The sequence below is a fragment of the Palaemon carinicauda genome, chromosome 20 (genome assembly GCF_036898095.1).
Source record: "Palaemon carinicauda isolate YSFRI2023 chromosome 20, ASM3689809v2, whole genome shotgun sequence".
Classification (NCBI taxonomy): Eukaryota; Metazoa; Arthropoda; class Malacostraca; order Decapoda; family Palaemonidae; genus Palaemon; species Palaemon carinicauda.
Genome location: NC_090744.1, coordinates 39,346,410 through 39,365,588, shown reverse-complemented (window position 1 = coordinate 39,365,588; position 19,179 = coordinate 39,346,410). Strand labels below are relative to the sequence as shown.

General features: G+C 41.1%; 1 protein-coding gene across 1 annotated transcript in view; it reads right to left on the bottom strand.

The window, feature by feature from the left end:
• The window catches only part of LOC137659745 (cytochrome P450 2L1-like), a 26,309-nt gene extending 10,187 nt beyond the window's left edge, over positions 1 to 16,122 (bottom strand). Inside the window, exons 1-5 of the mRNA XM_068394557.1 lie at positions 15,988 to 16,122; positions 13,375 to 13,483; positions 12,604 to 12,694; positions 11,977 to 12,110; positions 2,968 to 3,186 (exon numbers count right to left, since the gene is read on the bottom strand). Coding sequence (XP_068250658.1) covers positions 2,968 to 3,186; positions 11,977 to 12,110; positions 12,604 to 12,694; positions 13,375 to 13,456 — 526 coding nt within the window. The 5' untranslated portion in view covers positions 13,457 to 13,483; positions 15,988 to 16,122. The remainder of the gene's footprint in view (positions 1 to 2,967; positions 3,187 to 11,976; positions 12,111 to 12,603; positions 12,695 to 13,374; positions 13,484 to 15,987) is intronic.
• Positions 16,123 to 19,179: the final 3,057 nt, after the last annotated feature.

Below are 19,179 nucleotides of genomic sequence, written 5' to 3'. Positions count from 1 at the left end.
TGACTGCCTAGTCTGAGCAGTCAAAACAACTCTAGACTGCGGTGGTTGATGCTCAGCGTCAAAACAAGTAAACTCCGCTGGTTGGCGAACGTCCTGAATGTCAACAGGAGCATTAGGAAGTGGCCTAACGTCCAAATGCGGCTGAAAATCAACACGTGACCGCATCGAGTGAGGCTCTACATATCGTGACTGACGTGACTTAGCTACGCCAACGTCAACAGGACGCACAAAGGTTCGTTTGGGCGGCTGAAGGCCAGGATCTCGATGAGATAAACGGCTAGGCTCAACGTGAACCTTATCGGCAGAATAGTCTTCCATAAGGGAGGCGAGCTTAGTCTGCATGTCCTGCAGTATAACCCATTTAGGGTCCACGGGAATGGGTGCGGTAAACGACGGGGTTAACGTCTGAGACGGCACAACCTTGCCTACACCAAGACTCTCTGAGCCTGTGTAACGTTGCTGCTTAGGCGGCGAGCAGTCATCCGATGACTGCAACGGGTCAAAACTGTCCCAATGACTACATCCAGGACGCTGGACCTGTCCTGAAGGGACCGACTTTCGCTTAAGGGGCCTAGAAACCTTGCTCCACGGTTTCTTATGCGAAAAGCCTTCGGATGACGAGGAGAAAATGGGCTCTCTCGTCTTATGGTAGGGGCGATCTTGGTGAGATACGCCTGAAACCATAGAGGGAACGTCTGTTCGCTGATCAAGGCCTCTCGAACCCATAAGTCGTACGACATTACTTCTCCCCTGGGCTTGGGAGCTTGCAAGAGGTCTCGGACTAGGTGAACGACAGGCACGAACAGACGAACCCTCGGTCGCAACACTGTTCACAACACTTTGCGCACTAATCACTTTCCCACTATTTTCCGCTGTGGCACTCTGACACTTAAGCTCTTTAACGTCAGCCATGAGTTGATTACGATCAGTTGCTAACGCTTCAACTCTTTCACCTAAGGCATGAATAGCACGTAACATGTCTTGCATAGATGGTTCCTGAGTGCCAGAAGGGGGGTTAGGTACAACCACTACAGGGGAAGGATTAGGGTCAGGGGCATGTGGAGAGGAAAAATCTACTGACCTAGAGGAACTCCTCCTCACCCTATCTCTCTCTAGCCTACGTGCATACTTATCGTATTCGAGCCAATCGAATTCCGAAAGGCCCACGCATTCCTCACACCGATCTCCCAATTGACAGGTTTTACCCCGACAATTGGAACACACAGTATGTGGATCGAGAGAGGCCTTTGGAAGACGCCTATTACAGTCCCTAGCATTACACTTACGAAATCTAGGGGCTTGTGAAGCGTCAGCCATTTTGAATTAGTCAAAGAAAGTCCAAAAAAACAATCCAAGTCATCAACAATTAAATCTGTCCAATAAAGAGTTCAAGAGTTTAAGTTGAGGAAAAACACCTGCACTGCGAAAGCTCAAACCAAAATGAAGTACTTCACCAAATATGTTGAGAAAACTCCAGGTTATACAGCGAGTATTGATACGTCTTGTCGTCAAGGTCGACAGAGAAGAATTGAAGGGTTTGTTTACATGCAAGAGTGGTATCTGGCCGATAGTTGGCGCTGGTGGGCACACATGCAACCTTCATAGCGATCGCTCGCGAGTTTTTGAGTGTGTTTTCTGTCGAGCCGCTGAGCAGCAGCTATTATATATTCACCGGCTAAGTTAAATATTTAAAATCTGATTCTTTAAAGTGCAATTTATGGATTTTTTCAGCATGTTTTATAGAAGAGACTAGATTAAAATAGTGTCAAGAAGTATGTTTTATCTATCCTCCTTTGGTAGGAATCACCTCATACCCAAAAAATAGGGTAGGAATCACACTATAGTAGAATCCTGATGGTAGAAATCACACTACAGTATAGTAGCACCAAAAGTCTTTTAAAATATTGGATGTATCTACCAAAGAATAAAAGACTAAGGGAAAAATTAGAGCCAGTGGCAATGGAAAGATTTTCAGATCAAGAGTTTATGCTCAAGAGGAAACTGAAGACTTTCTTATTTCATCAGTCATACAACAGTGACGATTTAACAGTAAATGAAACGTTAAATACAATGAATGAACCAGGTAAAATGACAGTGGAGGTCATGTAGAGAGTGGGGTTCCCCTGCCGTACGCAACTGGAAAAGCAGCCTTCAGAGTAAGTAAAAGTAAAGAATAAAAAGAATAAATAATTGAGACTCCAAGTGACTGCTTATTGCAATATTGTTCTAATAAAATTAATATAATTTCATCTACTGTGAGCCATTCTTTTTCTCTCCCCACGTAGCACCAAAGACATTAAAATGAAGACCGGAGAGTCACTTGGAATTTCCATGGGCATTTTCCTTGTTAGTATGACGCGTTGGCAACAGATGGCACTGATTAGTTCAGGTTTTTGTGTGTGCATCTGAACTCAAGAAATAAATAAAAATGCTCAATATGAATTATGTTTGTCACTACTACTAAATAATGATAAATACATATACGATTTTAAAAATGCATATTTTTGTAAAGAAAAAATACCCTTTAGTAGTGTGCTACGTCCATTGGCGTTTTCAGTGAATTCTAGTTAAGCATATTATCAATAGATAGCATAATCTGTCCTTTTTTTTGTATTGGAGCCTTCCGGTCTTCCTTTCACTGTCTTTATAGTAGTACTAGTATTAGTCAAAACATTTCAAACAAGTCTAAAATTAAACCTTGAAAATAAAACTAAACAAAGTAGGTGAAGGGCAGTTGTCAATTCTCTGTTCATCACAAACTCTTATTTTTATTTTGCTTCATGTTGTTCCTACTGATGATGTTCAAAATGTATCAACATTCAAATGATGCAAACCTAATGGAGCAATGAACAGAATGATCATGAGTGAAAAGAATGATAAAAAATATATAATTATTGATAAAATAAGCTAATATAACCAGTTACACAACCCCAAATCAATGTAATGGCAATAGACACTTGATCTTACCTGCAACCATCTGCCAGACAACATTCAGAACCGCAATGTTTAGAGACTCTGGGAAAGTGCAGGCCTTCCCATCGTACTGTTTGAAGTCCTCGATCAGAAAGCGCGCTTCGTTGATGATTGCTTCGTCTAGATTCGACTTGCCCATGCCCAAATCTCTCAGGTTTCTTAGCAGGAACCGCCGGGCGTTGACCCACCTCTGTCCGTTGCTCATAATTACACCTGATTAGTTAAACGGGAGTTAAATGGTAGGACCGGATTAGAAATAAAACTATAAGAGGGATTACTCAAGTGTCATTTGTGGATGAGATCATGATGAGGGGTAGATGGAGATGCTCTTCGCACTCCCCAAGAGAGATTAGTTCATTAAAAGTTCAGCTGGGTTACACAAGGCACTAGAAGAGTTGGAAGCCCCAGGCCTACATGGCTGAGGACTATGAAGCGTGAAACAGGAGATGATAAATGGAGAAGTAGTGAATTAAAAGCTCGATAGAAACGAATGGCAAAATCTAACCGAGGCCCTTTGCGTCAATGGGCGTAGGGGCTTTGAAAGTTTTTTTTTTAAGTGTTTTAAAGACCACTCATGAATGCAGAGGAAAGGGGCATCAATGACATTGCCCTAGTAGCAGGACAATGCCCTAGAGACTGACCTAAGCTAGGACCAGGGAGGGCCTGGCAATAGCTGCTAATGATTTGGCAGGTAGACCTATAGGCTTTCCTAAACCCCCTATCATTAGCTCACAAGGATGGTGAGGTTGCAGACACTAAATGAACTAACAAATTTGAGTGGGACTCTGGCGATCACCAGGCAGGGACGTTACCAATAAGCCACAAATATGTAAAAACTTTAGATTATCTACTTCAGTTGTAATATAATTCTAATGAATTGTATGAAAAGAAAGTGTGAATATGCCTGGGAGACCATTGGGGGATGTGGAGGGGACCAAAGAAATTTGAAGTCTCGGGGTTTCGTCATGGGTGAATACAGCACCGGTAACAATGAAGAGTTAAAGATTGGTTGCTCATAGTTCATAGTTTCACCATAAAGTAAACTTCATAGTCCGACTAAGACATTAATAGTCATAGTTTGAATACAGGAAGTAATAGTCAGAGCTCAGGCTAAAATATGACATTTTCAATTTAAAATAAATTTTTAAATATACTTACCCGGTGAATATATAAATAGGTGAATATATAAATAGCTTACGTCTCCGACGCTCGACTGATTCCAAAAACTCGCCATGAAGGTTGTCGGGTGTGCCCACCAGCGCCGACTATCGGCCAGATACCGCATATACTTCTCAACCAAACCAGTTCTTCTCAGTCCGTAGGGTCTCTATCGGGGAGGAAGGGAGAGCCTTTAATTATATATATTCACCGGGTAAGTATATTCAAAAATTTATTTTAAATTGAAAATATAATTTTTAAATATTAAACTTAGCCGGTGAATATATAAATAGCTGATTCATACCCATGGAGGTGGGTAGAGACCAGTATTAAAACAATAAAGGCGTATATGCTCAAGAGTTTTTGACAAATATTAAAAAAAAAAAAACTTAAGTATAGGTACCTGATAAGGAAGCTGACTCTGATGATTACTCTGCCTCATTAGTCCGCTATCCTCACGAAGCCCAGCGATCCTCTTAGGATGCTGAAAGACTTCCCAGGAGCTGCTATATCCAGGGTGAACACCCCTATAACAGGACTTCATCAATACCCTTAATCTGGGCGCTCTCAAGAAACAATATTTTGACCACCCGCCAAATCAAAAAGATTGCGAAAGACTTCTTAGTCTCCCGTACAACCCAAAACAAGATTAAAAATTTCAAGAGTAGATTAAAAGGATATTGGGATTAAGGGAATGTAGTGGTAGAACCTTCACCCACTACTGCACTCGCTGCTACAAATGGTCCCAACGTGTAGCAGTCCTCATAAAGAGTCTGGACATCTTTCAAGTAATATGAAGCGAACACCGACTTGCTTCTCCAAAAGGTCGCGTCCATAATACTTTTAAGGGATCTATTTTGCTTAAACGCTACCGAAGTTGCTATCGCTCTAACTTCATGAGCCTTGACTTTAAGTAAATTACGATCCTTCTCACTTAAATGAGAGTGTGCCTCTCGAATCAAAAGTCTAATAAAATAAGACAACGCATTCTTAGACATGGGCAAAGAGGGCTTTTTAACGGAGCACCATAAAGCCTCTGAACAACCTCGTAGCGGTTTAGTTCTGGATAAATAAAATTTAAGAGCTCTAACGGGGCACAGCACTCTTTCAACTTCATTCCCCACAATCTCAGAAAGACTGGGGATTTCAAATGATTTAGGCCAAGGACGAGACGGAAGTTCATTCTTGGCCAAAAAACCAAGTTGAAGAGAACATACTGCTTTATTAGCGGATAAGCCGATGTTCTTGCTAAAAGCATGTATCTCACTAACCCTTTTCGCCGAAGCCAAGCTCACCAAGAAAAGTGTCTTGAGGGTAAGATCCTTCAGGGAGGCTGAATTTAACGGTTCAAACCTGTCTGACATAAGGAACTGTAGGACCACGTCCAAGTTCCAAAATATGACGCTCCTTGGAAGTCTCGAAAGACTTAAGCAGGTCTTGAAGATCTTTGTTATTAGAAAGATCCAAACCTCTATGCCTGAAAACGGAAGCCAACATGCTTCTGTAGCCTTTAATGGTAGATGCAGAGAGGGAGCGACCGTTTCTCAGATAAAGCAGAAAATCCGCAATCTGCGCTACAGAGGCACTGGAAGAGGAACTAGAGGAGGACTTGCACCAGTCTCTAAATACCTCCCATTTCGACTGATAGATCCTGATGGTAGAGGATCTTCTAGCCCTCGCGATCGCTCTAGCTGCCTCCTTCGAAAAAACCTCGAGCTCTAGAGAGTCTTTCGATAGTCTGAAGGCAGTTAGACGAAGCGCGGGGAGGCTTTGATGAAATCTCTTTACGTGAGGCTGTCGCAAGAGATCCATCCGCAACGGCAGACTTCTTGGAACGTCTACTAGCCATAAAAGTACCTCTGTGAACCACTCTCTCGCGGGCCAGAGGGGAGCAACCAACGTCAACCTGGTCCCTTCGTGAGAGGCGAACTTCTGCAGCACCTTGTTTAGGATCTTGAAAGGTGGAAAGGCATAAACGTCCAGGTGAGACCAGTCCAGAAGAAAAGCGTCTATGTGGGCCGCCTCTGGATCTAGGACCGGAGAGCAATAAGTCGGGAGCCTTTTTGTCAACGAGGTCGCAAAGAGATCGATGGTGGGTTGACCCCAAGTCATCCAAAGTCTCTCGCACACATCCTTGTGGAGCGTCCACTCCGTAGGAATCACCTGACCTCTTCGACTGAGACAGTCCGCCAAGACATTCAACTCCCCTTGGACGAATCTCGTCAAAAGAGAGATGTTTCGATCTTTTGACCAAATGAGAAGGTCCCTTGCGATGACGAAAAGAGAGTGGGAGTGAGTGCCTCCTTGCTTCGATATGTAAGCCAAGGCCGTGGTATTGTCTGCATTCACCTCCACCACCTTGTTTCGAATCAGACTCTCGAAACTCCTTAACGCTAGATGGACTGCTAAAAGCTCTTTGCAGTTTATGTGAAGACTCCTCTGGTCTGCGGACCAAAGACCCGAGCATTCCAGATTGTCCAGAGTCGCCCCCAAACCCAAATCCGATGCGTCTGAAAACAACACATGGTTTGGGTTCTTGACTGCCAGAAAAAGACCTTCCCGAAGTCTTATATTGCTGTCCCACCAAGCTAGACAAGTCTTGACTGGATCGGAGATTGGAATCGAGACCGTCTCTAAACCCTTCTCCTTATTCCAATGGATGTCTAGGTGGAACTGAAGAGGGCGCAGGTTGAGTCTCCCTAGAGAGATAAACTGCTCCAGTGACGAAAGAGTCCCCAGGAGGGTCATCCAATCTCTCACAGAGCAGCGGTTTTTCTCTTGCACGAGACGGACTTTGAGCAAAGCCTGCTCGATCCTATTGGCAGACGGAAAAGCCCGAAAAACTCGACTCTGTATCTCCATCCCCAAATAGAGAATGGTCTGGGATGGAGTCAGTTGCGACTTCTCCATGTTCACCAAGAGACCTAACTCTTTCGCAAGATCCAAAGTCCACTGTAGGTCCTGCAGACAGCGATGACGGGACGACGCTCTGAGTAACCAGTCATCCAAAGCACAGTGCTCGGAATTGATACACCACCTTCCTGTACACAAACCTCAGATAATGTTGAGAATTTGGATGTATCGGAATGTGGAAGTACGCATCCTGCAGGTCGAGAGAGACCATCCATTCGCCCTCTCTGACTGCTGCCAAAACGGATTTGGTGGTCTCCATCGTGAACTTTGTTTTTACAACAAACACGTTGAGAGCACTTACATCCAGCACTGGCCTCCAACCTCCTGTGTTCTTCGGAACCAGGAAGAGACAGTTGTAAAAACCTGGGGATTGAAGGTCCGAGACTTTCACCACCGCCCCCTTTTCTAACAACAGAGACACCTGAAGATGTAACGCCTGTCTCTTTGTCTCCTCTCGATACCTGGGAGAGAGGTCTATCGGAACTTTCACAAGAGGAGGTCTTCGTACAAAAGGAATTTTGTAACCCTCCTTCAGCAACAAAACAGACTCCCGGTCTGCACCCCTCTTCTCCCAGGCCTGCCAGAAGTTGGTCAATCTGGCACCTACTGCTGTCTGAAGACGTGGGCAGTCAGACTCTGCCACGTGAGGATTTAGATCCTCTCTTCTTGCCTTGCTTGCTATCGGCACGAGAGCCTGCCCTACTGGGAGCTCTGCCACGAAAAGGCGGGATAAACCTTGCCGCTGGCGTGTCAAACTTGGTCTGCTGACATGAGAAGACGAAGGTAAAGCCTTACGAACAGACGTGGCCATTAAATTATGAGTGTCCTTCTGGACAAGAGACGCCGCGATATCTCTAATAAGCTGTTGAGGGGACAAAGTAGAAGATAAGGGCGCAAAGAGAAGTTCTGACTTCTGACAAGGAGTGACCCCTGCAGAAAGAAAAGAACACAGAGTCTCTCTCTTCTTAAGAACCCCTGCTGTGAACGTAGCAGCCAGTTCATTAGAGCCATCCCTTATTGCCTTGTCCATGCAAGACATTATCTGAATAGAGACATCCCTGTCCGCTGACGAGACTTTCCTACTCAAGGCTCCCAGGGACCAATCCAAAAAATTGAAAACCTCGAAGGCACGGAAAATTCCTTTAAGGAGATGATCCAGATCCGTAGAAGACCAGCAAACCTTCAAGCGTCTCATGGCCAGACGACGAGGAGAGTCTACAAGGCTTGAGAAGTCTCCCTGGGCAGAGGCAGGCACCCCCAAGCCGAGAACTTCTCCCGTGTCATACCAGACGCTCGCACGAGAAGCCAATTTGAAAGGGGGAAAGGCAAAAGAGGACTTCCCTAAACTCCTCCTGGACATTAACCAGTCTCCCAACAAACGCAAAGCTCTCTTAGAAGAGCGAGAGAGCACCAACTTCGTGAACGACGGAGTCGAAGAAGTCATGCCTAACGTGAATTTAGACGGAGGTGAACGTGGAGCAGCAGTAACAAAATGATTGGGAAACAGATCCTTAAAGATAAGCATTATCTTTTTAAAGTCAAGGGATCGCTGAGCAACCCTAGGCTCCTCTCCATCCGAAAGAGTCCCCAAAGGAACATCAGCAGGAAGGGGATCAACAACTTCCTCATCCGAAGGAACATCATCCGACAAAGGCAAAGTCCCGCGACACGGAGAAGCATGTCGAGGTGGCAACGATTGACAGGCTACATCAATATGCGAAGAAGCCGCAGCAAAAGCAGAGGTAACGACGTCACGTCGAGACTGCAAAGACTGAAAGTCTTGAGGCTGAAAAACAACAACAGACTGTGGCGACTGACGTCCGACGTCACGTCGGGACTGCACAGACTGCAGGTCTTGAGGTTGAAAAACAACACCAGACCGCGGCGACTGACGTTCGACGTCACGTCGGGACAACGGGGTTGGCCGACGAACGTCACGTCGGGACTGTGGTGACTGCTGCTGAACGTCACGCTGTGACTGCGGAAAATGAAGTTCAACGTCACGTAACTGACGTGACTGACGAGGAATACGATCAGAGTCACGTTTAACAGCACCGATAACATTAGCGCTAACGTCAAAATGACGAGACAAATCTCGCTTAGGTGGTTGAAGACCTGAGTCACGCTTGCCGGACTGACGAACCGAATGCAAAGGATCTTTACGAACCTGGTCATGCTCATAAACTTCCATTAAGGATGAAAGTTTCAACTGCATGTCTTGTAAGACACTCCACTTAGGGTCAACGGGAGTCGAAACGGGCCGTGACGTCGGCAACGTCTGTGCATGCAAGTCATCGCACCGAACGAGACCCTCGGACTCAGCGTCACGTTTACGCTTAACAGGAGAACAGCCATCCGATGACTGAATACGGTCAGAGCTGTCCCAATGACTACAGCCAGGACACTGGACCTGTCCTGAAGGGACTGACTTGCGTTTTAAGGGTCTTGAAACCTTACGCCAAGGCTTCTTATGAGGCGAATCATCGGAAGACGAGGAGAATTTAGTTTCTCCCGTCTTATGGTAAGGACGTGCTTGAGAAGCAACGTCTGATACCTTTGAGGGAACGTCTGTACGTTGGTTTACAACTCTCACTCCCTTAAGTCCTACGACATTCCTTCTCCCTGGTGCAGGGGAGCTTGAAAGAGGTCTCGGACTAGGCAAGTGACAAGCACGAACAGACGAACCCTCCGTCGCAACACTAAACACATTAGTCGCACTTTCCACTTTACCACTTTGACTTTCCACTTTACCACTTTGACCCTTTAAAAGTTTAACGTCGGACATAAGCTGGTTCCTGTCCGATGCCAAGGTTTCGACCTTCTCACCCAACGCTTGAATAGCCAATAACATTTCACGCATTGAAGGTTCATGAGTGCCAATAGGGGGTTCTGAAACTACCACTACAGGAGAAGGATTAGGTTCAGGAGCATGGGAAGAGGAAAAATCTATAGATCTAGAAGAGCTTCTTCTCACCCTATCTCTTTCGAGTTTCCGAGTATATTTCTCATACTCCAACCACTCGAATTCCGATAAAACCACACATTCCTCACATCGATCTCCTAATTGACAGGATTTACCCCGGCAATTAGCACAAACAGTATGAGGATCGAGAGAAGCTTTCGGAAGACGTTTGTTACAGTCTTTCGCACATTTACGATAGACAGGAGAAGGGTCAGCCATTATGAAAATCCAAAGAAAATCCAAAGGAAAGCCAAGTTCATCAACAATAATCAAAAAAGGGTTTCAAGAGTTTTATTGAAGAAAAAACCAACACAGCGAAAGCAATAAAACCAAAACCAAGTACTTCACCAATCGGTAGAAAACTTGAGGTCAAGCGCGAGCGGAACCAATGTTGTCTGGACCACCGACAGAGAAGAACTGGTTTGGTTGAGAAGTACAGTATATGCGGTATCTGGCCGATAGTCGGCGCTGGTGGGCACACCCGACAACCTTCATGGCGATCGCTCGCGAGTTTTTGGAATCTGTCGACCGTCGGAGACGTAAGCTATTTATATATTCACCGGCTAAGTTTAATATTTAAAAACATGGTAATAGTGTCAGTTAAAAAACAAAGGCCATAGTCGAGCAACAATCAATGCTTATAATTTGAGCTAAAAAGTAATGATGTTTATAGCTTAAGCAAAACATTGCACGTATAAAAAGGGCTTGTTGATTTTGGGTACGAATATAAAACAAAACTAGTGTTACTGAAATAGTCAGGTTCGAGGTGTGTAGTTAAGAGCTCAAACTAATGTTCATAAGCTTAGCCTATGAATCTTACTCAAAGCAGCCTTAATCCGAGTCAATTTTACATTCAACTTCTTTAACACAATTAACTCTTTAAATCAAATGGGGAGATCATAAGTAAACAGCAGAAAGTTTTAGTTACCAAATCCAAAAATTCTGAATGGAATAGTGAAACTGTTGGCGATAACATACTCCTACGTAATAAGATAATGCTGTATTATTAATTCTATTATCATTACTTGCTAAGCTACAATCCTAGTTGGAAAAGCAGGATGCTATAAGCCCAAGGTCTCTAACAGGGAAAATGACCCAGTGAGGAAAAGGAAATAAATAAACTACGAGAGAAGTAATGAACAATTTAAATGAAATATTTTAAGAACAGTAACAGCAGTAAAATAAATCTTTCATATATTAACTATAAGTCTAAAAAAAAGAAGAAGGAAAATAAGATAGAATACTGTACCAGAGTGTACCCTCAAGCAAGAGAACTTTAACCCAAGACAGTGAAAGACCATGATACAGAGGCTATGGTACTACCTAAGACTAGAGAACAATGGTTTGATTTTGGAGTGTCCATCTCCTAGAAGAGCTGCTTAAATAACTAAAGAATCTCTTCTACTCTTACATAGAAGAAAATAGCCACTGAACAATTACAGTGCATTAGCTAACCTTTTGAATGAAGACGAATTGCTTGGTAATCTCAGTGTTGTCAGGTGCTTGAGGACAGAGGAGAATTTATAAAGAATAGGTCAGACTATTCAGTGTACAGTATGTGTAGGCAAAGGAAAAATTATCCGTAACCAGAGAGAAGGATCCAATGTAGTACTGTCTGGTCAGTCAAAGGACCCAATAACTCTCCAACGGTAGTATCAACTTTTTTTCTGTTTTATCATAAGCCTACAATTGAAGTTTGTTTAATGAATCATATGTAAATGAAGAGTGAGTGATAGTATTCCTTTAATAAACAACCTGTGAAATTGCATAGGAGTTGTTGACGCAATCTGAGAGAAAAAGCATAGGCCTATTTCAATTGTTCTTAAAACTAAGCTAACCTGAAAGCTCAAGAGTACAGGAAGTTAACAATGTTTCTTTGTCATTCTAAAAAGTAGTTTCTCTGATGAGGCTTTGTTAATTAAAGAACAGATTTACCAAAAATAAAAACGAAACTTTTCTGGTTTAGTCACCTGCTTCCTTCCCATCGGTCATGAAATGGAATCCTTCAAAACCCGGACGGTCCGCGAATTCTGGTCTTCCCAACGCTTCCTTCATCAACTTGTAGTCACAGATGTAGACCGCTTTAACTCCGAAAATCTCCGTTCTGCAATGCAGGAGTGATTCAAACTATTGGTCTTTATGATAAGAAATAATAGCAGAACTACTGTATTTTACAATGACAGAAAATGCATTAATATTGAGATTAAAGGGCATTTTGTCGGTGAAAGGATCACATATAATGACGAATGAACTAAAATAAGAAATCATTCATAATGTATGACTTTTAAAATCAAAATTGTATGAGCAACTATATCCAGACCACAATCCACACGCACACTCTTATATAAAGACATAAACAGGCATAAATGTAATTTTTTTTTTAATAATAGCAATTTCCCATAGCACAGGCCGGGTCCGGAGAAAAAGAACACACAAATTACAGTTACACAATTGCTGAATTATGTAAAAAAAAAAAAAAAAAAAAATAAAAAAAAACCCTTGAAGAGACAGTAAAAGAAAATATTTTGTAAAGTTGCTAGTACAAAAGTGCAATATAAAAACAGTAGACATCAATGCCATATGAAAACTTGACTTACCTGAAGACATCCCCATATTTCTTCTGGTAGTCGATAGCTTGCTCTATCTTCGTAATTATGCCAGAGCCGAAAACTGGATACGTACGAGGACCTGAAATATCAATTCAACATCATCATCATCATTAACTCCTACACCTATTGACGCTAAAGGGCCTCGGTTAGACTTCGCCAGTCGTCTCATTGACTGACTAAATCCTTAGAGGATTCATTGGTTAGATTCATCAAAGGATAGCCAGTTCCTTATGATGCGGTTTTTATCTAAGGCAAGTGACCCCTGCCGGTCCTTACGAATTCCAGTAAGATCACCCGTAGAGATATTTTGCTTATCGCCTTAAACCCAATCCATCACCTTGCTGCAAGTGATTTCTTCGAGATTTAGGGGAGGGGGTTTCCTCCACACCCCCAAAGTTCTCGTTACTCCTTCAGGTTGCTCATCCGTTGGCAAACAGGGATTGCTAAAATATACCGCCTAACACGATATCAATTATTGAAAGTAAATATTCATGTACTGACAGTACGTACTGTGCAACTGAAAGAGGGATTCCTATCAACTCGTACCTCCCTTTCGATGGATTGATTACCGAGATTTTTTCAGGAATTATAATATTCTCTTGGTATATATTCAATCATATATTAAACGATAGAAAATTCTAACTTAAAGAAAGGTGATTTTTTACCAATAGTACTTTAAAATTATATTCAATTACTGTAATTAATAATGGAGACTAATATATGTCTCTCTCTCTCTCTCTCAAAATATAAATCACTTACCTGGGGGTAACCCTTTCTGTCTCGTGAGCCAATGACGAAGGAAGACGAAGAGGATAAAGAAGAGAATAATCTCAATTATCATCGTTGCTGATTATTTTATCCCTCAAAACTGGAATAAAAATGATGAATAATTGTTGAAAAATTTGACCATGTTTTATCAATATAATCATATAACTTTTTATAATATTAAACATTTTCCCTAACTGAGTGTGGCCTAACAGAAAAAAAATGAAGCAGTGACTGCTAAATTCATCAATCAACTGCTGATTCAGGGATGAATCCCTTATGCAGTAAGGGCGTTACCAGTGTTGATGGGCACCATATTAACTATAGGAATGTAATATCTGGTATTCTTTAGGGTAGTGTCCCTGACCCATTTCTTTTTATTCTATATACACATGACATGTGATTTGATCTAGAAAACAAGCTTGTTGCATATGCACATGATGCTACTCTCTTTGCAACAATTCCATCTCCTGTATGTAGATTTGGGGGTTGTTGAATCTCTAAATAGAAATCTAGCTGAAATTAGTGCGTGTGCAAATTATGGGACGTGATTTTGACCACAAACAAAAAATAAAGTATCATTGTAAGTTGGTTGAGGACAATGGCTCCTCAGCATCCAGACCTTTGCCTTGATAACGTCTCTCTAACTATACTGTACACATCATCATCTCCTCCCACACTTATTAACACAAAGGGCCTCAGATTGATTTTCCGAGTTATCTCTAGCTTGAGCTTTTAATGCAATACTTTCTTATTCATCACCTCCTATTTAATGCTTCATAGTACTCAGTCATGTAGGCCTGGGTCTTTCAACTGTTCTAGTGCCATGTGGAGCCCAGTTGAAAGTTTGGTGAACTAATCTCTCTTGGGGAGTGCAAAGATCATGACCAAACCATCTCCATCTACCCCTCACCATGATCTCATCTACATATGGCACTCGAGTAATCTCTCTTATAGTTTCATTTCTAATCATATCCTACAATTTAACTCCCAATATTATTTTGAGGGCTTTGTTCTCAAATCAACAAAATCTGTTGGATATTGCTTCATTGTCATACCACGACCCATGTCCATACAGTAACACTGATCTCACTGAACTGATATATAGCCTGATTTTTATATGTAATTTCAGGCTACTTGATTTCCAAATTTTACTTAACCTAGCCATTGTCTGATTTGCTTTTTCCAATCTTTCATTAAACTCCAATTCTAAAGACCCTTTATTAGAGATCATAGTTCTTAAATATTTAGATGATTCAACCACATTAATCCTTTCTCCTTCCAATGATATTTCATCTTCCATTGCATATTCCTTTCTCATCATGTCTTTCTTTTATTTATCTTGAGCTCAACCTCATGTGATACTTCATGCATTCTGGTAAGCAAGCTTTGCAAGTCCTATGGCATTTTACTGAAAGAACAGGGTCATCAGCAAAATCTAGGGCCGCTATTTTCCTGTTACCAATCCAGTCCAATCCTTCTCTGCCATCCCCACCTGTTCTATGCATTACAAAATCTATGAGGAGGATGCACAACATACGTGACAACACATTCCCTTGGAGTACCCCAATGTTCATTGGAAATTCATTTGAAAGGACTCATTAATTTCTTTAATTTTAATGAGTTAGTTTTACTATTTTGTTAGCGTGCACAGCTCAACATTACCTCTTGCTAGTGCATACGAGCTTGATGTTTTATTTTCCTGAGAGAGTAAGCGAGCCAGTGGCGGAACAAGAACCATTATATATAATGTTGCTAATGTTATCATAACAGTGCTAACGTTAGTGAAACGTGAGTGAAGTGACACAGAATTTGAACAAATCAGTATATTTAAACATTTTAACAGAATATAAATAACAAAAGACATTATATTGGGTTTGTGACCTAGGAATGTCTAGGTTAGGTTAGGTTAGGTGGGTTTGTTAGGTTCTGTACCATTTTTGTACCTTTTTATATATTGTGTAAAGGGTATATGGAAATTGCTTTAAAATACACGTTAATATTACCGTAGCATTTCTAACATTAGCAATGCCATCTTGACGTTGGTAACGTTGTGTGACATTGGTAACGTTGCTAATGTTAGCATTCCCAGTACATACGTGAGTGAAGTGACACGGAATTTGAACAAGTCAATATATTTAAATATCTAAAAAGAATATATATAACAAATGACATTATATTTTAAAATTTTAACAGAAAATATATGTTTTCTTGTAGAAAATAACGTGATTTAACCAGTTTTCACCTTCATTTCATCCGTAATAACAGCAACCAGTTCGGCTACTTAAAGTTAGTCGAATTGGTTGTTCTGTTTGTTTGCGGTTGAAATGAAGGTCAAATTTGGTCAAATCACGTAACTTACTACAGGAAAACATATATTTTCTGTTCGAAATGAGAATGTGTAATACAGTAAAACTTAACCACCTTGGCATAAGCCAATCCCGTGTACCTCATATACATAGGCTAATACTCTAAGCCTAGTCTTGCATTTAACTTGGCACTTCATTTGTAGTGAAGGTTGAGGGAAAGGCTGATTCCCGGGGTCTTTTTAATTACCTTCTTGGATGTATAATAAACGCATACATTATAACTATGACAAGTGCATACCTTTTACAAGGGAGAAAATACGAGTTTCACATAATAATAAGGGGAGAAACACTGTTCCCTTTTCCATGATCGACTTGATACGTTCAAAGGCACAAAGCTCACAAATATTATGCTTAGTTTACATTGTGGCAGTGTCGCCAACTGTGTTAGACATAAATGAGCTAGGTTGAGGTCGAGAGAGAGAGTTCAGAATAAGTTGAATTGGGATATTCAACTTCTCCACCTTATAAAGAATTGATTGCACCTTAACCTTCAGACACACACACACACACACACACACACACACATATATATATATATATATACATATATATATATATATATATATATATATAATATATAATTTCAAAAATGCTCTAGAAAATGCATCAAACCTATTAAATTATGAAGCTACTCACAGGTCTGGTAATTGCTTGGACCTCGTATACACTGACTCCCCTGGCGTTATAACTATAGTCTATTTCTTTTAGTGAGGCAGATTTGCACCGACTCGCAACGGTGCCCTTTTAGCTCGGAAAAGTTTCCTGATCACTGATTGGTTAGAATTATCTTGTCCAACCAATCAGCGATCAAGAAAACTTTTCCCAGCTAAAAGGTCACCGTTGCGAGTCGGTGCAAATATGCCTCGCTAAAAGAAATGGACTATTCTCCAGTCGGGACATCTGATCATGCCTTGATTTCATTAGTAGTGAAGACTGAGCAGCCTGTCCCTGATATATCATACTCTTGTAAAATTTATATGAAATCCCAAGCAGACTAGAATGGGATTTTGCATGATCTTTTGTGCTTTAATTGGTCACAGTTATATAGTAGTGTACAGTAGATCCTGTTGTCCCTTTGAATGAGAATCTAGTCAACATAATTGATAGGCGTATCCCTTCTCGTGTGCTAAGGTACCGAGTGAAGGACAAACCGTGGTTCAATGATGATTATAGACGTGCTTATTTGGAGAAGCAGGAGGCCTATCACCTTTGGAAGGGTACCAGATCAGATTTAACCTGGAACAACTATACTCAGCTTCGAGCTTTTGCTCAGAGAGTTTATGCCTCGACTGAAAAGGAGTACAATTTAACCATAAAAGAAACTCTTTCTGGTACAACTAAGGAACATAAATGGTGGTCTACCCTTAAATCTGCACTCTTTGGTGTAGCTGCAACAGTTCCTCCTTTACGTAAACCAGATGGCTCAGTCACTCACTGTCCAAAGGAAAAGGTAACCCTTATGGCTGATGTTTTTGACAGTAAACAGAGTAATGAAAAACTTGAACTTCCTCATTCCTGTTTTCCTGAGGCTAAACTAACTAGTTTAGCTTTTCGATCTCGTGAGATTAAAGCTCTGTTGGTGGACCTTGATGCTTATGGAGGTGTAGACCCAAATGGTATTTTTCCTTTGTTTTTTATAAAGACAGCAGATTTCTTAGCTCCAAAGTTATCTGTTATTTTGCGCAAGTTAGCAAGAAAAGGAGCTTTTAGCACTTGTTGGAGAATTGGTAATGTTACTCCTCTATGTAAATGTGGTTGTGGTAGCTCAAGTCCCACTGATTACCGCCCAATTTCCATAACTCCCATATTATCTAAAGTTTTTTGAACGTCTTCTGGCAAAACGTCTTAATAGGTTTGCTGAAGGTAATCATCTACTCCTTTATTTGCAATTTGGTTTTCGTAAAGGCCTTGGAGCATGTGATGCCCTTCTTACAATCTCCAATTCTGTACAGAAATCCCTTGATTGTGGTCAGGAAGTTCGTATGATTGGCATTGATTTTAGCGCTGCCTTTGACCGTGTTAATCATGAGGCCCTTGTTTTCAAACTCAAACAGTTGGGAGTGGGTAGGTCGTTTCTTATCATTATTATTGATTTTTTTAAGTAATAGATCTCAAAGAGTTGTTGTTGGTGGGCACCATATTGAGTAAAGGAATGTGATATCCGGTGTTCCACAGGGTAGTGTTCTTGGTCCATTACTTTTCATACTATATACACATGACATGTGGTTTGGCCTAGAAAACAAGCTTGTTGCATATGCAGATGATGCTACTCTCTTTGCATCAATTCCATACCATGAATGTAGATCTGGGGTTGGTGAATCCCTTAATAGAGATTTAGCTAAAATTAGTGCCTGGTGCAAATTATGGAGTATGAAGTTGAATCCTAATAAAACTCAAAGTATGATTGTAAGTAGGTTAAGGACGGTGGCTCCTCAACATCCGGATCTCAGTATTGATAATGTTTCTCTGAATTTGTATGACTTTTAAAATTTTAGGTGTGATTCTCGACAGCAAATTTACTTTTGAGAAACACATTAGGTCTGTCTTCTTCAATTGCACAAAAAAATTGGCTTATTGAGAAAGTCTTACAAGATTTTTGGTGATCAATCCATTCTGAAGAAGTGTTTTAATTCTTTCATTCTACCTTGTTTTGAGTATTGTTCTCTTGTCTCAGTTGTCTGGTGTTCAGCTGCTGATTCTCATCTTAATTTGTTGGACAGAAACTTACGGTCTATTAAATTTCTTATTCCTGATCTAGATATTAATCTTTGGCACCGTCGTTCAATTAGTTCATTATGCATGTGACATAAGATTTTTCATAACTCTGACCATCCTTTACTTTACATTCAGATCTCCCTGGACAATTCTATCCTGTTCGTAATACTAGGCAGGCAGTTAATTCTAATGGCCAGGCCTTCTCCATCATGAGGCTCAATACTACACAGTATTCTAGAAGCTTTATTCGAGCTGTTGCCAAGTTGTGGAATGATCTTCCTAATCGGGTAGTTGAATCAGTAGAACTTTAAAAGTTCAAAGTTGGAGCAGATGTTTTTATGTTGACCAGGCTGACATGAGTCTTTTTATTGTTTATATATGACATATCTGCCTTTGACGTTGTTAATAGTTTATATAGGACATATCTGTTTTGACGCTGTTACTGTTACATATTGTTAATTTATTCTTATCATTTATCTATTTCCTTTCCTCACTGGGCTATTTTCCCTGTTGGAGCTCTTGGGCTTATAGCATCTTTCTTTTCCAACTAGGGTCGTAGCTTGGCTAATGATAATAATAATAATAATAATAATAATAATAATAATAATTTGCGCTAGAAAATGCGCATTTCACGCTAAGTTGGCAACACTGCCCATTTGTTTACCTTTTGTGCTCTCATTCACGGACACTCGATCGTAGAAACAACTACTCCTTT